The 16,582-nt window shown below is 35.1% G+C and overlaps 2 protein-coding genes across 4 annotated transcripts; both read right to left on the bottom strand.

Moving 5' to 3' along the window:
• Positions 1–274: 274 nt before the first annotated feature.
• LOC125205556 (importin subunit alpha-4-like) lies at positions 275–7,027 on the bottom strand. Of its 2 annotated transcripts, none has more exons than XM_048104583.2 (10): positions 6,655–7,027; positions 5,880–5,976; positions 5,705–5,796; positions 5,490–5,621; positions 5,166–5,351; positions 4,852–5,015; positions 4,602–4,680; positions 3,596–3,724; positions 2,746–2,873; positions 275–935 (listed from the first exon to the last, which is right to left on the bottom strand). In XM_048104583.2, the coding sequence occupies exons 1-10, from the start codon at positions 6,889–6,891 to the stop codon at positions 551–553; spliced, it is 1,629 nt and encodes a 542-aa protein (XP_047960540.1). In that variant the 5' UTR covers positions 6,892–7,027; the 3' UTR covers positions 275–550. The 2 variants fall into 2 exon arrangements, with proteins under 2 accessions (XP_047960540.1, XP_088917134.1); XM_089061008.1 differs by having other exon boundaries at positions 5,880–5,992; positions 6,655–6,768.
• A 3,868-nt stretch (positions 7,028–10,895) lies between these two features.
• LOC125208599 (protein AGENET DOMAIN (AGD)-CONTAINING P1-like) lies at positions 10,896–13,823 on the bottom strand. Of its 2 annotated transcripts, none has more exons than XM_048108248.2 (4): positions 13,300–13,823; positions 12,242–12,709; positions 11,490–11,927; positions 10,896–11,181 (listed from the first exon to the last, which is right to left on the bottom strand). In XM_048108248.2, exons 1-4 carry the CDS (start codon positions 13,741–13,743, stop codon positions 11,032–11,034), a joined length of 1,500 nt encoding a protein of 499 aa, XP_047964205.1. In that variant the 5' UTR covers positions 13,744–13,823; the 3' UTR covers positions 10,896–11,031. The 2 variants fall into 2 exon arrangements, with proteins under 2 accessions (XP_047964205.1, XP_088915964.1); XM_089059838.1 differs by having other exon boundaries at positions 11,012–11,176.
• Positions 13,824–16,582: the final 2,759 nt, after the last annotated feature.

The following is a 16,582-nucleotide window of genomic DNA, read 5'->3' as shown; positions in this document are numbered from 1 at the left end:
GGCCAATCTTAGTTCTAAACACGCTCTTTTGCTTTCATTTTTATATAAAAATTAATTTTCATTTATAATTTTTATAAAGAAATTAATGCTAAAATTACGTAATCGCATGCATTTGAAGTATAAAAAGATTATAGCTACCTCCTTATATGCATTCATGCTATGTTGTTCATGAAATCTTTCATTGTATTGCACAATTGTCGATCTTGTTATCTCCTGGTGTGGACAAAAAATACAAAAAAGAACGAAGTTTGGCTATCGATATATATATAAAGACTTAGGAAAAAGAAAGATAAATTCTCGAGACTTGAAATGACTCAAGTCTACACACCTAAATGTACAAAACCCAAAGGCATGAAGTATATTCTTTGTAATGCAACAACCGTACGTGAAAAGGACTAAATACTTTTAAAGCAAGCTTGCACTTCAAACAATCCAAAACACGATTTGCCAGGCCAAAAACTATCACAGACGAAACCAAGAAACCGAAACAAACACAACGACAAAGTTTAAAACTCAAACTTTAAACTAGAGGGCACTTCACAAAACCTTTTCAACCAAAGTTGAAGCCTCCTGGAGGAACATTTGGCTTGCCATTGGCGAAACTGAAGCCTCCATCTCCTTGATTTGCATCCGCGCCATCAGCCAGATTTTGTTCTTCATCTTCCTCAACCCAGTACTTCTCTAATATCTTCACAGCCTTTTCGTATATTTCATTGTTGTCATGGCTCTGGAGATTCTCTATTTTGTCCAGTCCTTCACTCTCATCAATCATTTGTGCATATAGATTGATTCCACCATTTTGGCCGTTTTCTTTATCAGCCTCGCCTACCTTCAAAATGTTCTCAAGTCCCTCCAGGCATACAGTAACAATCCTTGCATCTGGACAAATCAAGAGATCACACAGCGGCTTAATACAACCTTGAGTCACCAAGAATCTGCAATTTGACATTACATATAGTCAGTCAGCATGTGAAGGTCCACAATCAAAAACAAAAGAAGATATATAAGGGACATAAGTCTCTGCTGATTCCTGCTAGCAAAAGCAGGAGTTAGGTGGGTCCAGAAATGCAGGAAATGTGGATAAACCAGTAAGAGATCGTTACTAGATCAATATAAAAGAATGTTAACTACAAACAATTCCTGAGAAAGAGAGCACAAGATGGTGCACAATATGGCCTATGATGCCTATACTAACATCACTGCAAGTGGGTGACAACAGAAATAACTAAAATTAATTTGAGTTACACCATACTGAATGCCCAAAGTGATATATTTCAAAATGATATTAATAATGAACAGATTGTGGATCATGGATTTGGATTTGGATTTGTTAATAGAAACAGGAGGGTCAAATCGGTACCCCCACCCAAAAATGGCTTGGTACTCTATCCGATACCCAACCCAAATATTATTTTGGGTACCCGATACCCAGCCCGACATTATTTTGGGTACCCGATAACCGATGCAGGTAACCCAACCAATCAGGTCCTGGAATGGATGCAGCAAACACAATGAGTCTTCTAAATGCCACGCATATGCAGCCCTTTCTAAATACAAATACCAAATCAAGGACAGAAACATTCCGGCCTCAATCATACATGAGAGCATGACAAAATATTGTCAAACTAAAAGTGTTTACACAGATTACAAGACTTAATGCTACATACTATATAACACGTGTGTGTATTTCCAGCACTAATTAATTTGGAGTATTGTTATCATTCTATCACCCTAATTTACACTGTCAGTTCTACAATTATTGTTATTACTCCTATTTTGTCAATATATTCACTCATAATTCACAAATTAATGTTATAGAAAAAGGCAATGAAAACTTACACCCCCTTCGAAGTTAATTAATATGTAGTGTTGTAGGGAGAGGCTTAGCCACTTAAAAGTTAATTAGAATTGAAACCCTAACCTAATCCTCCTTGAAATCAGGTATTGGGTATACTGAATATGCAACACGCACACACCTATTACACCCGATCATATACCCAATACCTGCCGGGTATCAGATCGGAATGGGTAATACCCGATATCCGATTTGACACCCCTAGATACAGAAATGTGGTGCCTCACCTTATAACCAAAATGACTCTTGACACATATATTAAGATGAACTATTTTCTGAAAATTCCCTTACACTCCAAAATGCCTAGGCTGCAGGCAGATGGCATGCTATAAATTCATTGATCTCTCTAACATTTTCAAGAAACCCCTAATTTCCAGTGCAAGAGCAAACCCAAATTCTTAGATAAAGAAAAACCTTTACATTTATTTATGCATACATTGTGATGTTGTCTACAAAGATCACTAAATGCATTTTCTTATTGCTTGTGATGGTTTCTGATAAATGTAATTATATGCAATTGTTCTATTTTACCCTGATTTGGAGCTCACATATTATATTCACATACATTAAATAAGATTATTTTTAATATCAGAAACTTTTTAAAGACAATTCAAATTAAGAGAGTGGATTACAGTTTGGGAATCCCAGATAGGAATTGAGGACTAATTTCTTGAGAAGGAAGGGGTATATGTGAAAAGAGGAAGGGAGTCACATTTGAGGGTAGAGGGATTACTTAGCATGTCCTTCCAAATTACTACAGACGACCACCAACCTATTCCTTTTAAATTCCATTATTGGGTGCTTCCAAACTTATCTCTAGAAAAGCATTAAGATCAGCTACATATAAGTATTATGCCTCCACATATATCAACCATATAACTCTGATATACCTAATCTGCTCTGGTGATCCACCAGAGGTTGCATTCGAGATAGCCCATGCAGCCTCTTTCTTTATATCAAACTCTGCATGCTGGAGAAGTTGCACCAACGGCAGAATGATGCCTGACTCAATGACAGCCTGTTCCAGAAACATAGAGGTGTAGATAGGAAACCAGTAACAAAGCACCAGATAAAAAATAGGTAGATTACAAATAAATTTGCTTCTCTACGTACTTCTCTCTCACTTCTGAAGAAATTCTCAAATAAAATCGAAGTCTGTAAATTGCCTCTTCATGCATATAATTACATTCAGTTGAATTCATATTGAGATTATAAACATCTAGCCTTATCCTTTCCTTTAAGATTAAACTTTATAGACATACTGCCCTCTAGGTTTATCGAAACCAAATCATAATTCACAACACCTACCTACAATTGTATATATTGAACTGAAAAAAATATGGCTGGAAAGTATAAACTATTGGAAATGTTTAATTGGCCTAACAAAAAAAATATGTTTACTTGTTTGGACTATTCCTCAAGTATTGCCATATAGAATGTCTTACATTATCTTCTCAATTATCAACTATCAACTACATGTGTTAGAGAAGACATTAGATTTGGTTTTCGGTCCATATATTGCAGGAAGAATAGCTATCTAACAAAGACTCACTTCTAACGATATAAAAAATCAACAACCACTGAAAAGCCCAAAAAATTTGAAAAAGTCCATTAGTGTCCATTCATTTGTATTTGGTTAAGTAGAGGCAGTATGGTCCATTCATGGATTGGACAGCTGAAATGCATTTTATAAAATGGATTCCCTAGCAGGAACAAAGAAAGCGTGTGTGTTGAAGGTACCTGAATTTGAGCTTTATTACCAGCAGTAATATTAGAGATTGTCCAACAAGCTTCCTTTTTTATGCTTTTCTTATGGTTCTGAGTAAGCAGCTGTTGGAGGCAAGGGAGCACTTGATTGTCTATCACAAACTGCCAAATAAATTAACTGAGCAAACATTCCGAGAACATGAAATTGAAGCCAAAAAAACCCCTATAATGAGTATTGCAAGTGTTTTGTGTCTAATGTTCCATCTGAAAAGGGTAAACTCGAACAATCTTATATTTGTCTCACTAGTACTCCACAGCAAGTCATCAAGTCATGGGTATGAACACGACAATTAAAACTAAATAAGATCTATGTGAAGATGCTTGCTTAATTAGATCCCGAAGTACACTACCAAAAAAATTACATGCATATAAGATTCTACAGATATTGTCTTTCATACATATCAATTGAGATCTTAATACAGGACACCATTACAGCTAGTTAATAAAGTCCTTCATGCATACAAGAACGACTGTTTGGCCTACTACACTCACTGCATTGAAAAGGGTAAACTCGAACAATCTTATATTTGTCTCACTAGTACTCCACAGCAAGTCAAGTCATGTGTATGAATACGACAATTAAAACTAAATAAGATCTATGTGAAAATTCTTGCTTATTTAGATCCCCAAGTACACCTCACTGCATTGAATAAAGAAATTGTACACATGCATTAATGTATACATATGATTTATAACTAAGAAATTAGATAAGTAGGAATGATACAAGAAGACTAAAGCAACATAAACATAACTTTTAAACTTTTACAAGAATATTTGGTAGTCACTATATCATCCATAATCATAATGAAAGTATATCCAATAATCTGAACCAATGGGGACTCAATTTTCATTGTAACTAGATAAGATCTTACCAATACTGGAAGCACATTCATCTCCAATAATTAAAAGGAGAGATAAATTGCATCAAGTTCTGAAGAAAATAGTAGGCACAGAGGAAATGTATGAAGTAACCACATACCTGTGTCTGGGCATCATCACCAGTGACAATATTCCCCACAGTCCGAAGAGCAGGTACTAGAACAGTGGCCGATGGATGGCTTCATGAGAAACAAATTGATGTTAGCAACATATAATTGATAGCTACACATTTTAGTACTTCTGCAGTGAGGCAATATATAAAATTCCATTAACTGAAAGAAATATTACAATAATATATATCTATACATAAAGAAAAAGATAAATGAAATTGAGCAAGAAAAAGAACATACAGTAGGAGCTCTACAAGCCTTGGACAGACACCTGCCTCAATCACAGCTTGGATTTTGTCATTTGTTCCATCAGACAGATAAGAAAGAGCCCAACAAGCATCGGTCAAAACCTCCTCATCATTTAGATGAATAAGTTGCCGTAGGACGGGCAATGCAGGCCTTACCTTGAAATGTGCAGAGAAAGACAATGCTAATTTTGAAGGCTATTTATAATAAGAGCAGATCTATGGAAGAGCAATGACCAGTAAAGTTTTTGGCTTTTTGCAACATCTCAATTAAAATTACCAAGAAACTAGACCTCATATTCTAACAACCTGTTCAAATGGAGTAGGTGGCTTCCCACGACAGAAATTTGAAAGTGTCCATGTAGCATTTCTAAGCATAGAGAGCTTTGAGTTATCATTTAACTGAGCTAGCAGTGGCATAAGAGCACCATGCCCAAGAACAAGATCCCTACAAGTTGGAGAATCGCCTGCAACATTACCAAGAGCCCAAACTGCCTGCACAGAAAGAGCAGTTAAAGGAAGATGCACTAGCACCCACTTGGATACCAATAGCAAAAGATAACCATATACATTTATATTTATTAACAACCTTGGTTAAGAAGTAACATAAATATGAGAAAACTCTCCAAATACCTGCTCACGAACATCATCACTGGCAGAACTGAGGAGTTCTACAAACTTAGGTACAGCACCGTGATCAATAACAACTCGTGTGTGTTCAGATGTCCCAGAAGCAACATTTGTCAAAGCCCATGCAGCTTCAAACTTATCACAAAAATAAGAAGTTATTGATTATTTTTTGCTTATATTATGAAAGAATTATCCAAAATTCCAAATGGAGAACTTACTTGCAGTTGAGGCAGATCTTGCCTTGCAAGGAACTCAATGAATCTTGGGATAACCCCAGCTTTAATCACCTCATCAATAGGCGGGCTTCGCTCTGCAAATTGAGGTCACAAAAATATATAGTGTAAATAATATAATCCAGATAAGAAAGGAAATATAGGCTTATATAGATAGTACCAATTGACAAAAGCTTTCTAAACTGGGTAGTTGCATCCAGTTGAGCATTTGTGTCATTTGACCACACTCCTTGCACCATTGAAGGAATACTTTCTAACTGTCAGGGGAATTCACTGTAAGCATCATCGTAAAACAGATTGTATCAAGTGCTAGTAACTTCATCATTTGAATCAAGTAACCGTAGCTTCCACCAATATATAGCCAGCTTCAGATAAAAGTTTTAACAAATCCAACAATAATTTATAGCATAAGAGCTTGAGATATGCATGTCACTTCTTAAGACATCTCAAATACTTGGACCTATAACCACTGGGAAAAGTTATTTTGCATTAAAAGGCATGAGCATGAAAGCAATCATCACAGTCAAGTGAAAACTAACCATCCATTGGTTGATTTCACTATTTTAATTTTTAATTAGGAAAACTGGGCTAAGCCAAAGCACATCGAGAAGATAATATAATTACATCATCTTTCAGAACCAATCCTCAATTCCAAAATAAAAATCGCTAGATAAGAGCTTTCCTTCTCCTACATTATCTCGACAGACCCCAATGAAATACCAAGCGAATCCAATCTGCCAACTATTCCTCTCAGAGATCCTAAAAAACCATAAGATCATTATTTTCTCACCGAAGTCTAAACAAAAATAAAACCCAAGCCACACACGCACCCTCAATTTAAAATCAGTAATCGGCAGATCACTAAGTATTACAGCAATCTATAGTCTATAGCCACTAATTTGCAAAAGGAAAAGGAGGAAAAAACGGATACAAACTTTATTCTCGGCGGCCGCAGGGGATTGCGATGGATCAGGAGAAAAGAGCGGCGTCTGCTGGGGAAAACTGCCATTGAGAAGGCCCTCGCGGCGCTTCTTGAGGAGGTTATCCTCCCTCTTACTCTTCCTGATCTCGACCAAATTGTCCTCCCTCCTACGCCGCGCCTCGTCGGCGTCGACGCCAATCTTGTAGCCCTTCTTCCGCACCTCCGCCCTGCTGCCCGGTCGCAGCGACATGGCTGAGCTCCGATTGGTCTGGTCGAGTTGTTGTGGCGCAGCTGTTGTGTTCGACGAAATGGGCGAGAGAGAAACAGAAGCAATAACCTCAAGAGTAAGGAAAGAAGACAAGAATAGAAAACGCGCAAATAGGTGACCCAAGTCTCAGTTCAACCTATTTATCCAAATTCTAAGCCAATCATCGATTAGTAGTGTATCATTTTTTTTATATTCTCCTATATGGTAAACTTAATTGTCACTTATTTATTAATCCAATTTTTAAGATTGTAGAAGTAGTTATTTTATGGCACGATTGCAATAAAAATATAAGTCCAATATTTACTCACTATTATTAGACTTGACAGCTACTGACTACAGCAAAACATCATCTTTTATTTCATTATAATCGAAGGGCTAATTATAGCTTATGGCTAGAGACCATTATTGTAGTTATGTTATGACATTACGTTAAAAAAAATGTACTCCCTCAGTCCCATAGTTCTCCTATTATGGTTATGAGTTTTAAAAAATATAAAAAATAGTGGAATAGAAAAATTTATGAAATATGAGACCCACTTTTTTATATTGATTTTATAATAAAATATGAATGAAATGAGTTAGTGGAATGCGTGACCTACTTACTATTTATAGTGAACACAACAGCCTGCGCCACAAATCAGAGTATGTTTGACTAGATTATAATCAGAGTGGGGTAAGGTGAACTTATTAAGATTGTATTGCGGCTAACTCGTTGGCATAAATCTTATCAATATTGTATTGCGGTTAACTAGTTGGCATAAATCTACCGTGCTTTTGCCTTTTTTTTGTTTACTCCTATCAAAACATTTTATTCTTGTATTCTTGGTATAAAAAAAAGTTTATTTGTATTTCTTAGATTGGTGCAAGTATCAATGTAACACACTTTAGGTGGAAAAAAATTTAATCCAAATTTAAGAAGCGAAATTGAATGTTAAGCCACATTTCGCCAAATTTCCTTCTTTGTTATCATGTTAAGGTGGAAATTGTGGCTAAGCCAATTAGAAACCTCTGAATTTTATGCTTGTACGACAATGATAACAAAATGTTTTAAAGGAAGAAAATGTTGGAATCGTAAATAGTCAAGCAATTTGATTAGACTGTATAAATAAAGTAAGGTTTAATTTTATTAAATTAAACGGTATATAGAAACCTACATTTTGAATTGATGATTGGACTGTATAAATAAAGTAAAGTTTAATTTTATTAAACTAAACGATATCGAAACCTACATTTTGAATTGATGATTGTGTTATATTTAGTAAATGATATAGAATCAATCTATAATTTAATTTAGTTTATCACTTAAATATTGAGTTTATGGGCCGCAGGCCTATGCCTAAAGCTACAAAGTGGACTTGGACTTAGATATTGACAATTTGCCTTGAATTGTTGTCCAGCTAGTTCGTAGGGGCTAAGTCCTGGACTATTAACTCGAGCTACAACTTGCCCAACCTAAAGATCATTATGCGCTTGGATTAGGTCGGGCTTGTTCTGCATAGGAGATCGTTCAGGTTCATGTCTCGACCTGCCCAAATGTGCATTTTGGTGTTCAAACATGAATTGACACCAATACCATTGGTAACGTGAGGGCGTTACACTAGTACTACTAATGATCAGTCTTGAATGGGTTGGCTGCAAGTTGGGCTATCAGTTACTTTTATAATTGCCCAAAACTTGATTACAACAAAACTCTCATATGTCGTGGGTTGGGCCTATAAATAAAATAGTCATCCTAATGCATTAAAAAAAAAAGGCTTGGCAACATTCTTGCTAATTTTAGAAAGACAAGAATTTGCACTCACTTTGAAACTCAAACTTTGCATACATTTTTACATTCATACCTTGTTAAATCTTTGCACTAACCTTATCCAGTTCTTCAGAGCTAGTTTTGGTTTACAGTGCTGCTACCTTCAGGACGAAGTTGTTTTAACTTTGGGATGACACATCTAAACCAAGAACATTAAAGGGTGTATCTTGTCTTGTGGGAGAGGGTTTTCTTGGCTATTTGTGGTTTTTAAGTTACATTATATTTCGATTTTGTAGTTATTATTTCTTTATATTTTCTTCTCATCTATTAGTCATATTTGAGATTATATTAGGTCCGCAAATATTTTGTAACTCATGCCAATTTATTTAAATGAAAAACCACCTTAGAACACTGCAATAGAAACTTGCACATGGTTGGTTAAGAGATAATTGTATTTTCGTGCTTTGTGAACGGTTGCTTACTTAGTGATTATGCAACATAATTTTGGTCCCCACTCTGATAGATTTCAGAAAAATGGATTTTATTCATTGACCTTTTGTAATTTGAAATTAAATTCGTTGACCTTTTAAATTATTAGATCGAAGCATGCGAATTTTTTATAATAAGGGAATTTTGTTTTTTATTTTTTGTTTTTATCTTTTTTCTCTTTCTTTTCTTATTATTTCTTTCTCAATATTTATCAATTGGCCAAACTACCCATCTTATCAAAATTCTGAAAAATAATCAACATAGTTCTACGATTTGCTGGAGAGGGGTTGATAGAAAAAAATGAGAAAAAAGAAGAGAGAAAAGATACTAAAAATAAATAAAAAAATTTTATTCTGAAAAATTCGCATGCCTCGATTTCATATTTCGAAAGGTCGACGAATTTAATCTCAAATTATGAAAGGCCAGTGAATTTAATTCGTTTTTTCTGAAATTATCTCTCTCATCTCCGTATATTCATGCGATGACGCTTTGATTATGCTACAATTGATTTGCTTAATCTTATTTTGTCCTTACTTTTGTCAATTGTTTGAATTATCTTGTTTCACTTTATTAGGGTTGACTGGTTGTGCTTTTCCCGAATTTTCCAAATACATAAACATTTAATTGATCATTTAATTATATTAGAGTAATTATCAACTTATGGCATCAATTTTACAAAATTATTGATTTGTCAATACTTGGGAAACATTCACAATCTTCAGTTTAGCATGAATTTGGTTGTTTTACAATTACTAAACTAACAGAAATTTAAAGTCTATCAAATCCAATATTTATTTTTGGACATTAATCACTCTACCACTAGGCTGATACACACAAACAATTTTGGTTCTTTCTAATATAATTATATGTTGGCGTCTAATGCCTGAATATATAGATAAAGTTTTTCAAAAATGGATTTACATGTGCACTTCAATCCATCAAATAAAAAAGTATTTAAATCATAACTTTTATTGATTTATGTCCCATAGAACTATTTATTCGGTAAAATTGGTAGCATAGGAGTCGAATTTCCGACGTGGATGAAACGCCAATTTTTCAAAAATTTTATCATCTAGGTACTCTTGAAATGACATTGTTTCAATCATTTTAATCAATTATAGGATATTTCACCCATAATTTGCATCATTAACATTTAAATTTTAGGTTTCGTTATGTGAGGTGTGTGGCTTCGATTGACGACTATAGTTAGCAACTCATCTTTACATGGTAGTTGGATTGAGATCAATACTCAAATCCTCAATTAGGGCATTCACAGTTTGTATTAGGACAATTGCGAATTGTAATAAACTTACGATTTTATTTGTAAAGTTTGTATTAGGACAATTGCGAATTGTAATAAACTTACGATTTTAACTAAAGTGTAATTAAAAATTATAATTTAAATAAAAATTTTCTCATAGTTTTGATGCAATGACAATCCTGAAAAAATGGATGAAACATTAGAATTTGATAGGATATTTTGTAGAAACACAACAATGCTAGAATGGACGTCTCTCTCATCCCATTATAAAACCTGCTCATAGTTCAAATAATTTTCCATTTCATAAAAACAAAAGAAAAGAAAATAAAAGAAAAGGATGTGCTCGTTTTAAAACAGCAATTAATTTAGGGAAGTTTTTAGATGATAAAATATTTCAAAAGTCTACCTCCTTTAGATGGTGAAAAGAAAATTACGAAAAATTGCATCAGATTGCTATAACAATTGTCAAGAAAAAGTGAACATAACAGATGATAGAATACGTAGATCTAATCATCTTATCAAGGTTTTTAGTATTTACCCACTTGGGCATAGATTGTATTATTATTAGTAAAAGAACATAAGAAGAAAATTTAACAAAATCAGGATTTGGAAGGCACTAGAATAGCTATGGTAAGCTTATACATGGAAGCAGAAGATTCAGATTCCACTGGTGGCACTGCCTTGAAAATATGATACCAGTGAAAATGAAGCAGAGGGTTAAAGCATTTACACTTTTTGCACAAGAAAGGCCGCTATGAAGACTTGGGATCCTGCACTACAACCAAAACACAATTTAGTTACTCATTTTTACACAAGCATGAAGCATTTAGGAGGTAAGGGCTACATTTGTTGATAAGATGTGCAGGTTACTACAGATGATTTCTCTTTCTCGGATTGGTCGACTAATTACATATACATGTTATGTTCTACACGACTAACATGGTAGTAAGAGCCATCCTACTACAATGTTATTTCTACTTACCTCACAAATTCAATCACTTGTGCTAAAAGATATTCTTCACAATCATCACCAATTTTATGATTTGCATATATCAGTTTACAGCTAGAAAATAGGAGTAGTACCTTGGCGGCAATATGCCATTCGCCATTTATCCATTCCTGATGCACCCGCAACTGAGAATGATAATACATTAACTCCTTGTCAGGCGTCTCAAAGTATACGAAGTATCTTCCTCTTCTTTGAACCTTCGTAATCGTACCAACCCACCAACCATCATTGTAAGGAGCATCAACCTTTTCGTTAACTTGAAATCTGTCAGTGACTCCAACATCAGGAGGGCTTGGCCTTAAATAGAGTCCATCAGTTTCTTTTCTCAAGAGGCTTGTGCCATCATCATTCATCATTGGTTTGTACACAATCATATAGTTGTCAGCCTCTGTTTCCTCAAGAACAATTGCAGGGAACCAAGCACCATAAAAAGCATCTTCATTAATCATGGCTTCAACATGGTCTCCTGAGTTAAAGTTATGTTCAGTCACTGCTTCCACTTCAGGATAGAACTGCTGTGTTAAAAGGCAAGTTATTTTTAGTCAATGGAGTAAAATACCTTACTACCATAATTGGTAAAAGAAGTGATTAGGAATTTATTAAGAAAATTAGTACTTACACATTGGTTTAAGATACTTATTTACTTGTGATACTTCATCTATGTATCTAGCTTGAGCAATAGTTGTCAACAAGGTAAAATGGGACATCCAAGTACTTATTTCACAACTTATACAGGTTCAAACAATTAATCATCAAGATGATCAGAAACAGCAGGCCACATATCAACAATTCGAATTCACAGAAGTATCATTTAAAGGATGCTTACATCAGCGTTGTACGAGGAGGAGGGATCCAAAGGGGGGACCCACCTCTCGTTGACCCAGTCACGGTGAGGCCTCAACAGCGAGGAGGTGAAGGAAAGATGCTCCTTTGTCATGTCCAATAACACCTGATATCTATCCGCTTCCTCCAATGTTTGGGTGATCTTCCCCTCCCACCACCCATCGTTTAAGAAAGCATCAACTTTTTCGTTATATTTTAATCTTCCAGGGACTTCACCATCAGGAGGGCGTGGCCTTAAACGGAGTCCATCGACCTCTTCTTCAAATAGGCCTGTTTCATCACAGTTCACCAGTTGTGGGCAGTCAATTAGATATTTGCCAGCCTCTTTTTTCCCCAAAACAATTGCAGGGAACCAAACACCTTGAAAACCATCGTCATCGCTTCTGGCTTCCACACGGTCTCCTTTGTTAAAGTTGTGTTCAATCACCGCTTTAGACGGTGATGGAGTTTTCTGTACTAAAAGGCAAGAGATATAATAAGCACACGCTCTGTTGCGATTTCAGCTATGGATGAACTGAAATCGCAAGCTCAATCACACCCTTGCACAATCCATGGCGTAATCGACACAACAACTCCACGATCCACACCAATCAATACAAATCAACACCCAATCAACACTTTAAACTATAACAGAAACTATAAGAACACAGATGAGTAACACCAAATTGCATAAGTTGAGCTGAATATGGATGTAATCGCGAAGAGCAACGAGAGTACGTAAAGAAAACGATAAGGAATCATGGAGACAAGCCTATTGACCTTCTTCTTTATCATTGCTGCCTCATTCTCTCTAATTCATTTTTATAATTGGAACACACTTGTTCTCTTGTTCCTCCGCTTAAGCAACTACTCTCCATCTTTGCAGCAACACGCTCTTAGTCATTGAAAACTAGGGAGTAAAATGCAGTAACTAACCATAGTTGGAAAAGTAAAATCAGCAATTTGAAGAATAAAATCAAGAAATAAAATAAAATCAAATCAAATCAAGAAACACATATCAGCAATTTGAAATGACAGAAGTATGATTGCAAGGGTGCTTACATTTTTCGAAGGGAGGACCCACTCCTCATTGATCCAGTCGCGGTGCAGCCTCAACTGCGAAGCGGTGAAGGGCAGCTGCTCCTTCCACAGGGGGAAGTGCACCAGATATTTACCCCTAAAAGTTTGGGTGATCTTCCCCACCCACCACCCGTCGTAGTAGTAAGCATCCACTTCGTCGTTGATCTTAAAGGAAGGGCGGTTCTCCTGAGGCGGCGACGGCCGCAGCTGCACCAAGTTCAGCGGCTCCCTAAGTGCCCGCTTTCCCTTGTGGTTCTCCGCCAAAGTTGTGTACATCACAAGAACGCTGCTGGATAAGTCTTCCGGCGCCCCAAGCACGGTGCCCTCGTACCAAGACCCGCGAAATCCGTCGTCGTCGATCTTTATCTCGATTGCAGCTCCTTCCTTGAAGTATTGTAAGATGCCGTCGTCGCCGGCGCCTTCCATTCCGCCCAATTTTTCTAGGGTTTAACTATTGCGGTGATCGGAGCTGAAAGAGAAATGGCGGGACTCTGGAGAATTTGATTTGTCAGTTTTCAGATGACGTGTATGCTGCTCAACTTAATTTTGGTGGACAAACTATATTGAAAAATAAAATATGAGGAAGAAAAAAATTTAAAATGGTAAAATAAAATTGTAAATAGAAATGAAGTTAATTTTTGTGGACAAACTATATTGAAAAATTATTTCTCATGAATGTCTATCATGTAACCATCATCCTATCCAACTTGTTCAACTTTTTAATAAAATACTCGTATACATAATAATCCTCAATCCAAAAATATACTAGCGTTCAATTGTTACTGTACATGGGCAACAATAACAAGATAGATCATGTGATTGTTGAAAGTGAACTAATTACATTAGTTTGGAGCTAAAAATTTAAAAGGGGTCATGATACTTTTACTAGCTGAAACGAAATAAAAGGCTAATTTTAAAGACCAATTGAACCAAATGGTGAATATTATCTAAGTTGATCTAAGTTGACGAGGTGACATATGCATGAAGGTGTATTGGAACATTTTAATACGGTACAGTATAATCATCTAAAAACTATACATATATATGAATATTTATTGAATGATCTGAGTAGATAAGTCAGTCATCTATATATAAGTAAGAGGACTTTTGTGCAAATATCATTTTAGATAATTTTTGTGATGTAAGTAGATGACAAGTTATTAACCAATATTAACTGACCTTGAATTCTTTTCTTCTACCAATTAGAGTTTTTTTTTTCCTTGTTTACTTCCTTTATAATTTATTATCTTTAACTTTTTTTCCATAAATTTAAGATTTTCTATGTCTATTTTAAGGTCCACATTGCTGGACGACAAAAGCAACATTTGAAGATTAACAACTTATGACTTTTATCTTCTTTCTTGAATTTTCGATTTATTGAGTCTTTTATCAGACATATAAAACTAATTTTCACATGGCACCATTCATCCCAATTTTACTACTTATCAACCGTAACCGTTGTGGCGCCATTCACCCCTCTAATCCATCCTTTTAAGTCTTCCGCCCCAATCTTTTGATACATTCTTTGTCGTTCTTCAAACAAGCGACATAAGATCGTATCATACATGGGAGCAGATGGCTCTGGGAACACATGATCATCGACATAGGGAAAGAGAAAGAACTATTGAGTCTATAATAATTAAAAAAAATTTAGTCGAATAATGAAATATTTATGCATCACATTCACAAGTTGAAAAATATCATAAATTTGTCTTTCTGATCTTACTTACCAAAAGGACTAAAATAGCCCATAGGCACATTTTCGACCAAAAATATTCAAAAAGTGTAATATTTTATCGAGTGATATATCCAGGGTTAGAGTATTTAAAAATATTTTTATCAGATGAGGGTTGCGTTTGATATTACTGTAGAGGTGATGGACAATTGGACATGGATCATATTTATTGCATTTGATATTACTATAGAGTTGATCGTATTTTCAAAATAGAAACTATTTCTATTTTGAGCGTCTCTTAAAAATAAAAATTTTAGAATCTTTCTATATTTTGGCGTGGATCCCACAATTTACTGACACTATTTTCACTAGTTTTTCTTTTCTTCTTTTTTACTTTATTCATTTTTTTTCATTTTCTTTATTAATTAGTAGTACTTTACTATTTTTTTTATTTTATTAATTATACATTAAAATTCATACCATTTCAAATATTTTTATTTTTCAAAATATGAAGATTGTATTGGTCTTAGATAGCAAAGGAAAACATTATTCATCGACTTTAGACTTTTCATTAATTGCATTCATTTACCTGAACATAAACAAGTTCCTATGCTCTTTTATGGATTGAAGCATTAGAACCATGACATAAAATAATTGGCATTATAAAATGCATACGTTCATATATTAACAAATACTGTGAGATAAAAAGAGATAAGACGTTTAAAGATGTGTGAAAATATTTCTAAAGTAGGGAGAGCGCAAAAGTGTAAATGACAAAGTTTATTGGCTAAACTGCAGTTCTTCTTCCAATAGAATGAAACAGTGAAATAATTAATCTAGAATGAGCCATAAAATTTGAGGTTATTTTCTGGATTGCCCTAGTCACACATATATATTCTCTTTCTTTTTTTCTTTTTTTTTTCTTTTTTATAAAAAACAAATACTCAAGCCACGAAATGGTGAGCTACAAAAAGCAAGCCAAAAGGGGAGAGTACCAACAAATTCGAAACCCCCTACCTTTCAGAATAGAGATTCAAAATAAGCAAAAAATCAGCTAACCAAACAGTCCAAAGCAATAAAGCAACCACCCTCTCACTAAGCCAAAACCTACAACAGTGCCATAAGAGCATCTCCAATGGCTTTAGGTCAGCCATAGGCCAGCCAAGAAACCCATCCTGCCACATCATCAGGACAAGAAACTGGACAAGAAATAGTCTAGCCATAGGCCAGCAAACAATCACAAAAAATATGGAATTAAATTTACGACACAGATATGGGAAAATGCGATAATTTTATTTAAATTAAAAAAAAATTACAAAAAAAAATTACATAATTTTAAAAAAAAATCTATCGTCGTGCAGTCTTCCGCGTCCACAACTCTTCAATTAAATCCTTTTGGAGTTGAATATGAGCATCCACTTGGCGCATGTCGGTATGTGCCTTGAGGCGGCCGACTTCACCGTGAGGTACCCCCCTTCGTACGTTGGGGGTGGCAACGCCATGGCTTAGACCGGCTGCATTAGCATCGTCATTGGTCCAACTGGTCAGTTGTACGCCTTCATCTTCGACTATCATGTTGTGTATGATAAT

This window comes from Salvia hispanica, chromosome 6, assembly GCF_029641045.1.
Source record: "Salvia hispanica isolate PSC_SH4W2 chromosome 6, Shi_PSC_v1, whole genome shotgun sequence".
Classification (NCBI taxonomy): Eukaryota; Viridiplantae; Streptophyta; class Magnoliopsida; order Lamiales; family Lamiaceae; genus Salvia; species Salvia hispanica.
Note: the sequence above shows the minus strand (reverse complement) of the source record. Positions and strands in the feature narration are given on the sequence as shown.

Excerpts from the sequence above, each read along its gene's own strand:
- LOC125205556 (XM_048104583.2), bottom strand. The coding sequence starts at position 6,891 with ATGTCGCTGCGACCGGGCAGCAGGGCGGAGGTGCGGAAGAAGGGCTAC. Across the intron at positions 5,797-5,879 it reads TAGAAAGCTTTTGTCAATTG|AGCGAAGCCCGCCTATTGAT; the intron begins GTACTATCTATA and ends CTCAATTTGCAG. Across the intron at positions 5,352-5,489 it reads GTGATGATGTTCGTGAGCAG|GCAGTTTGGGCTCTTGGTAA; the intron begins GTATTTGGAGAG and ends CTTTCTGTGCAG.
- LOC125208599 (XM_048108248.2), bottom strand. The coding sequence starts at position 13,743 with ATGGAAGGCGCCGGCGACGACGGCATCTTACAATACTTCAAGGAAGGA. Across the intron at positions 11,928-12,241 it reads CCTCCTCGTACAACGCTGAT|TTCTATCCTGAAGTGGAAGC; the intron begins GTAAGCATCCTT and ends TTAACACAGCAG. Across the intron at positions 11,182-11,489 it reads AATGGCATATTGCCGCCAAG|TGCAGGATCCCAAGTCTTCA; the intron begins GTACTACTCCTA and ends TTTTGGTTGTAG.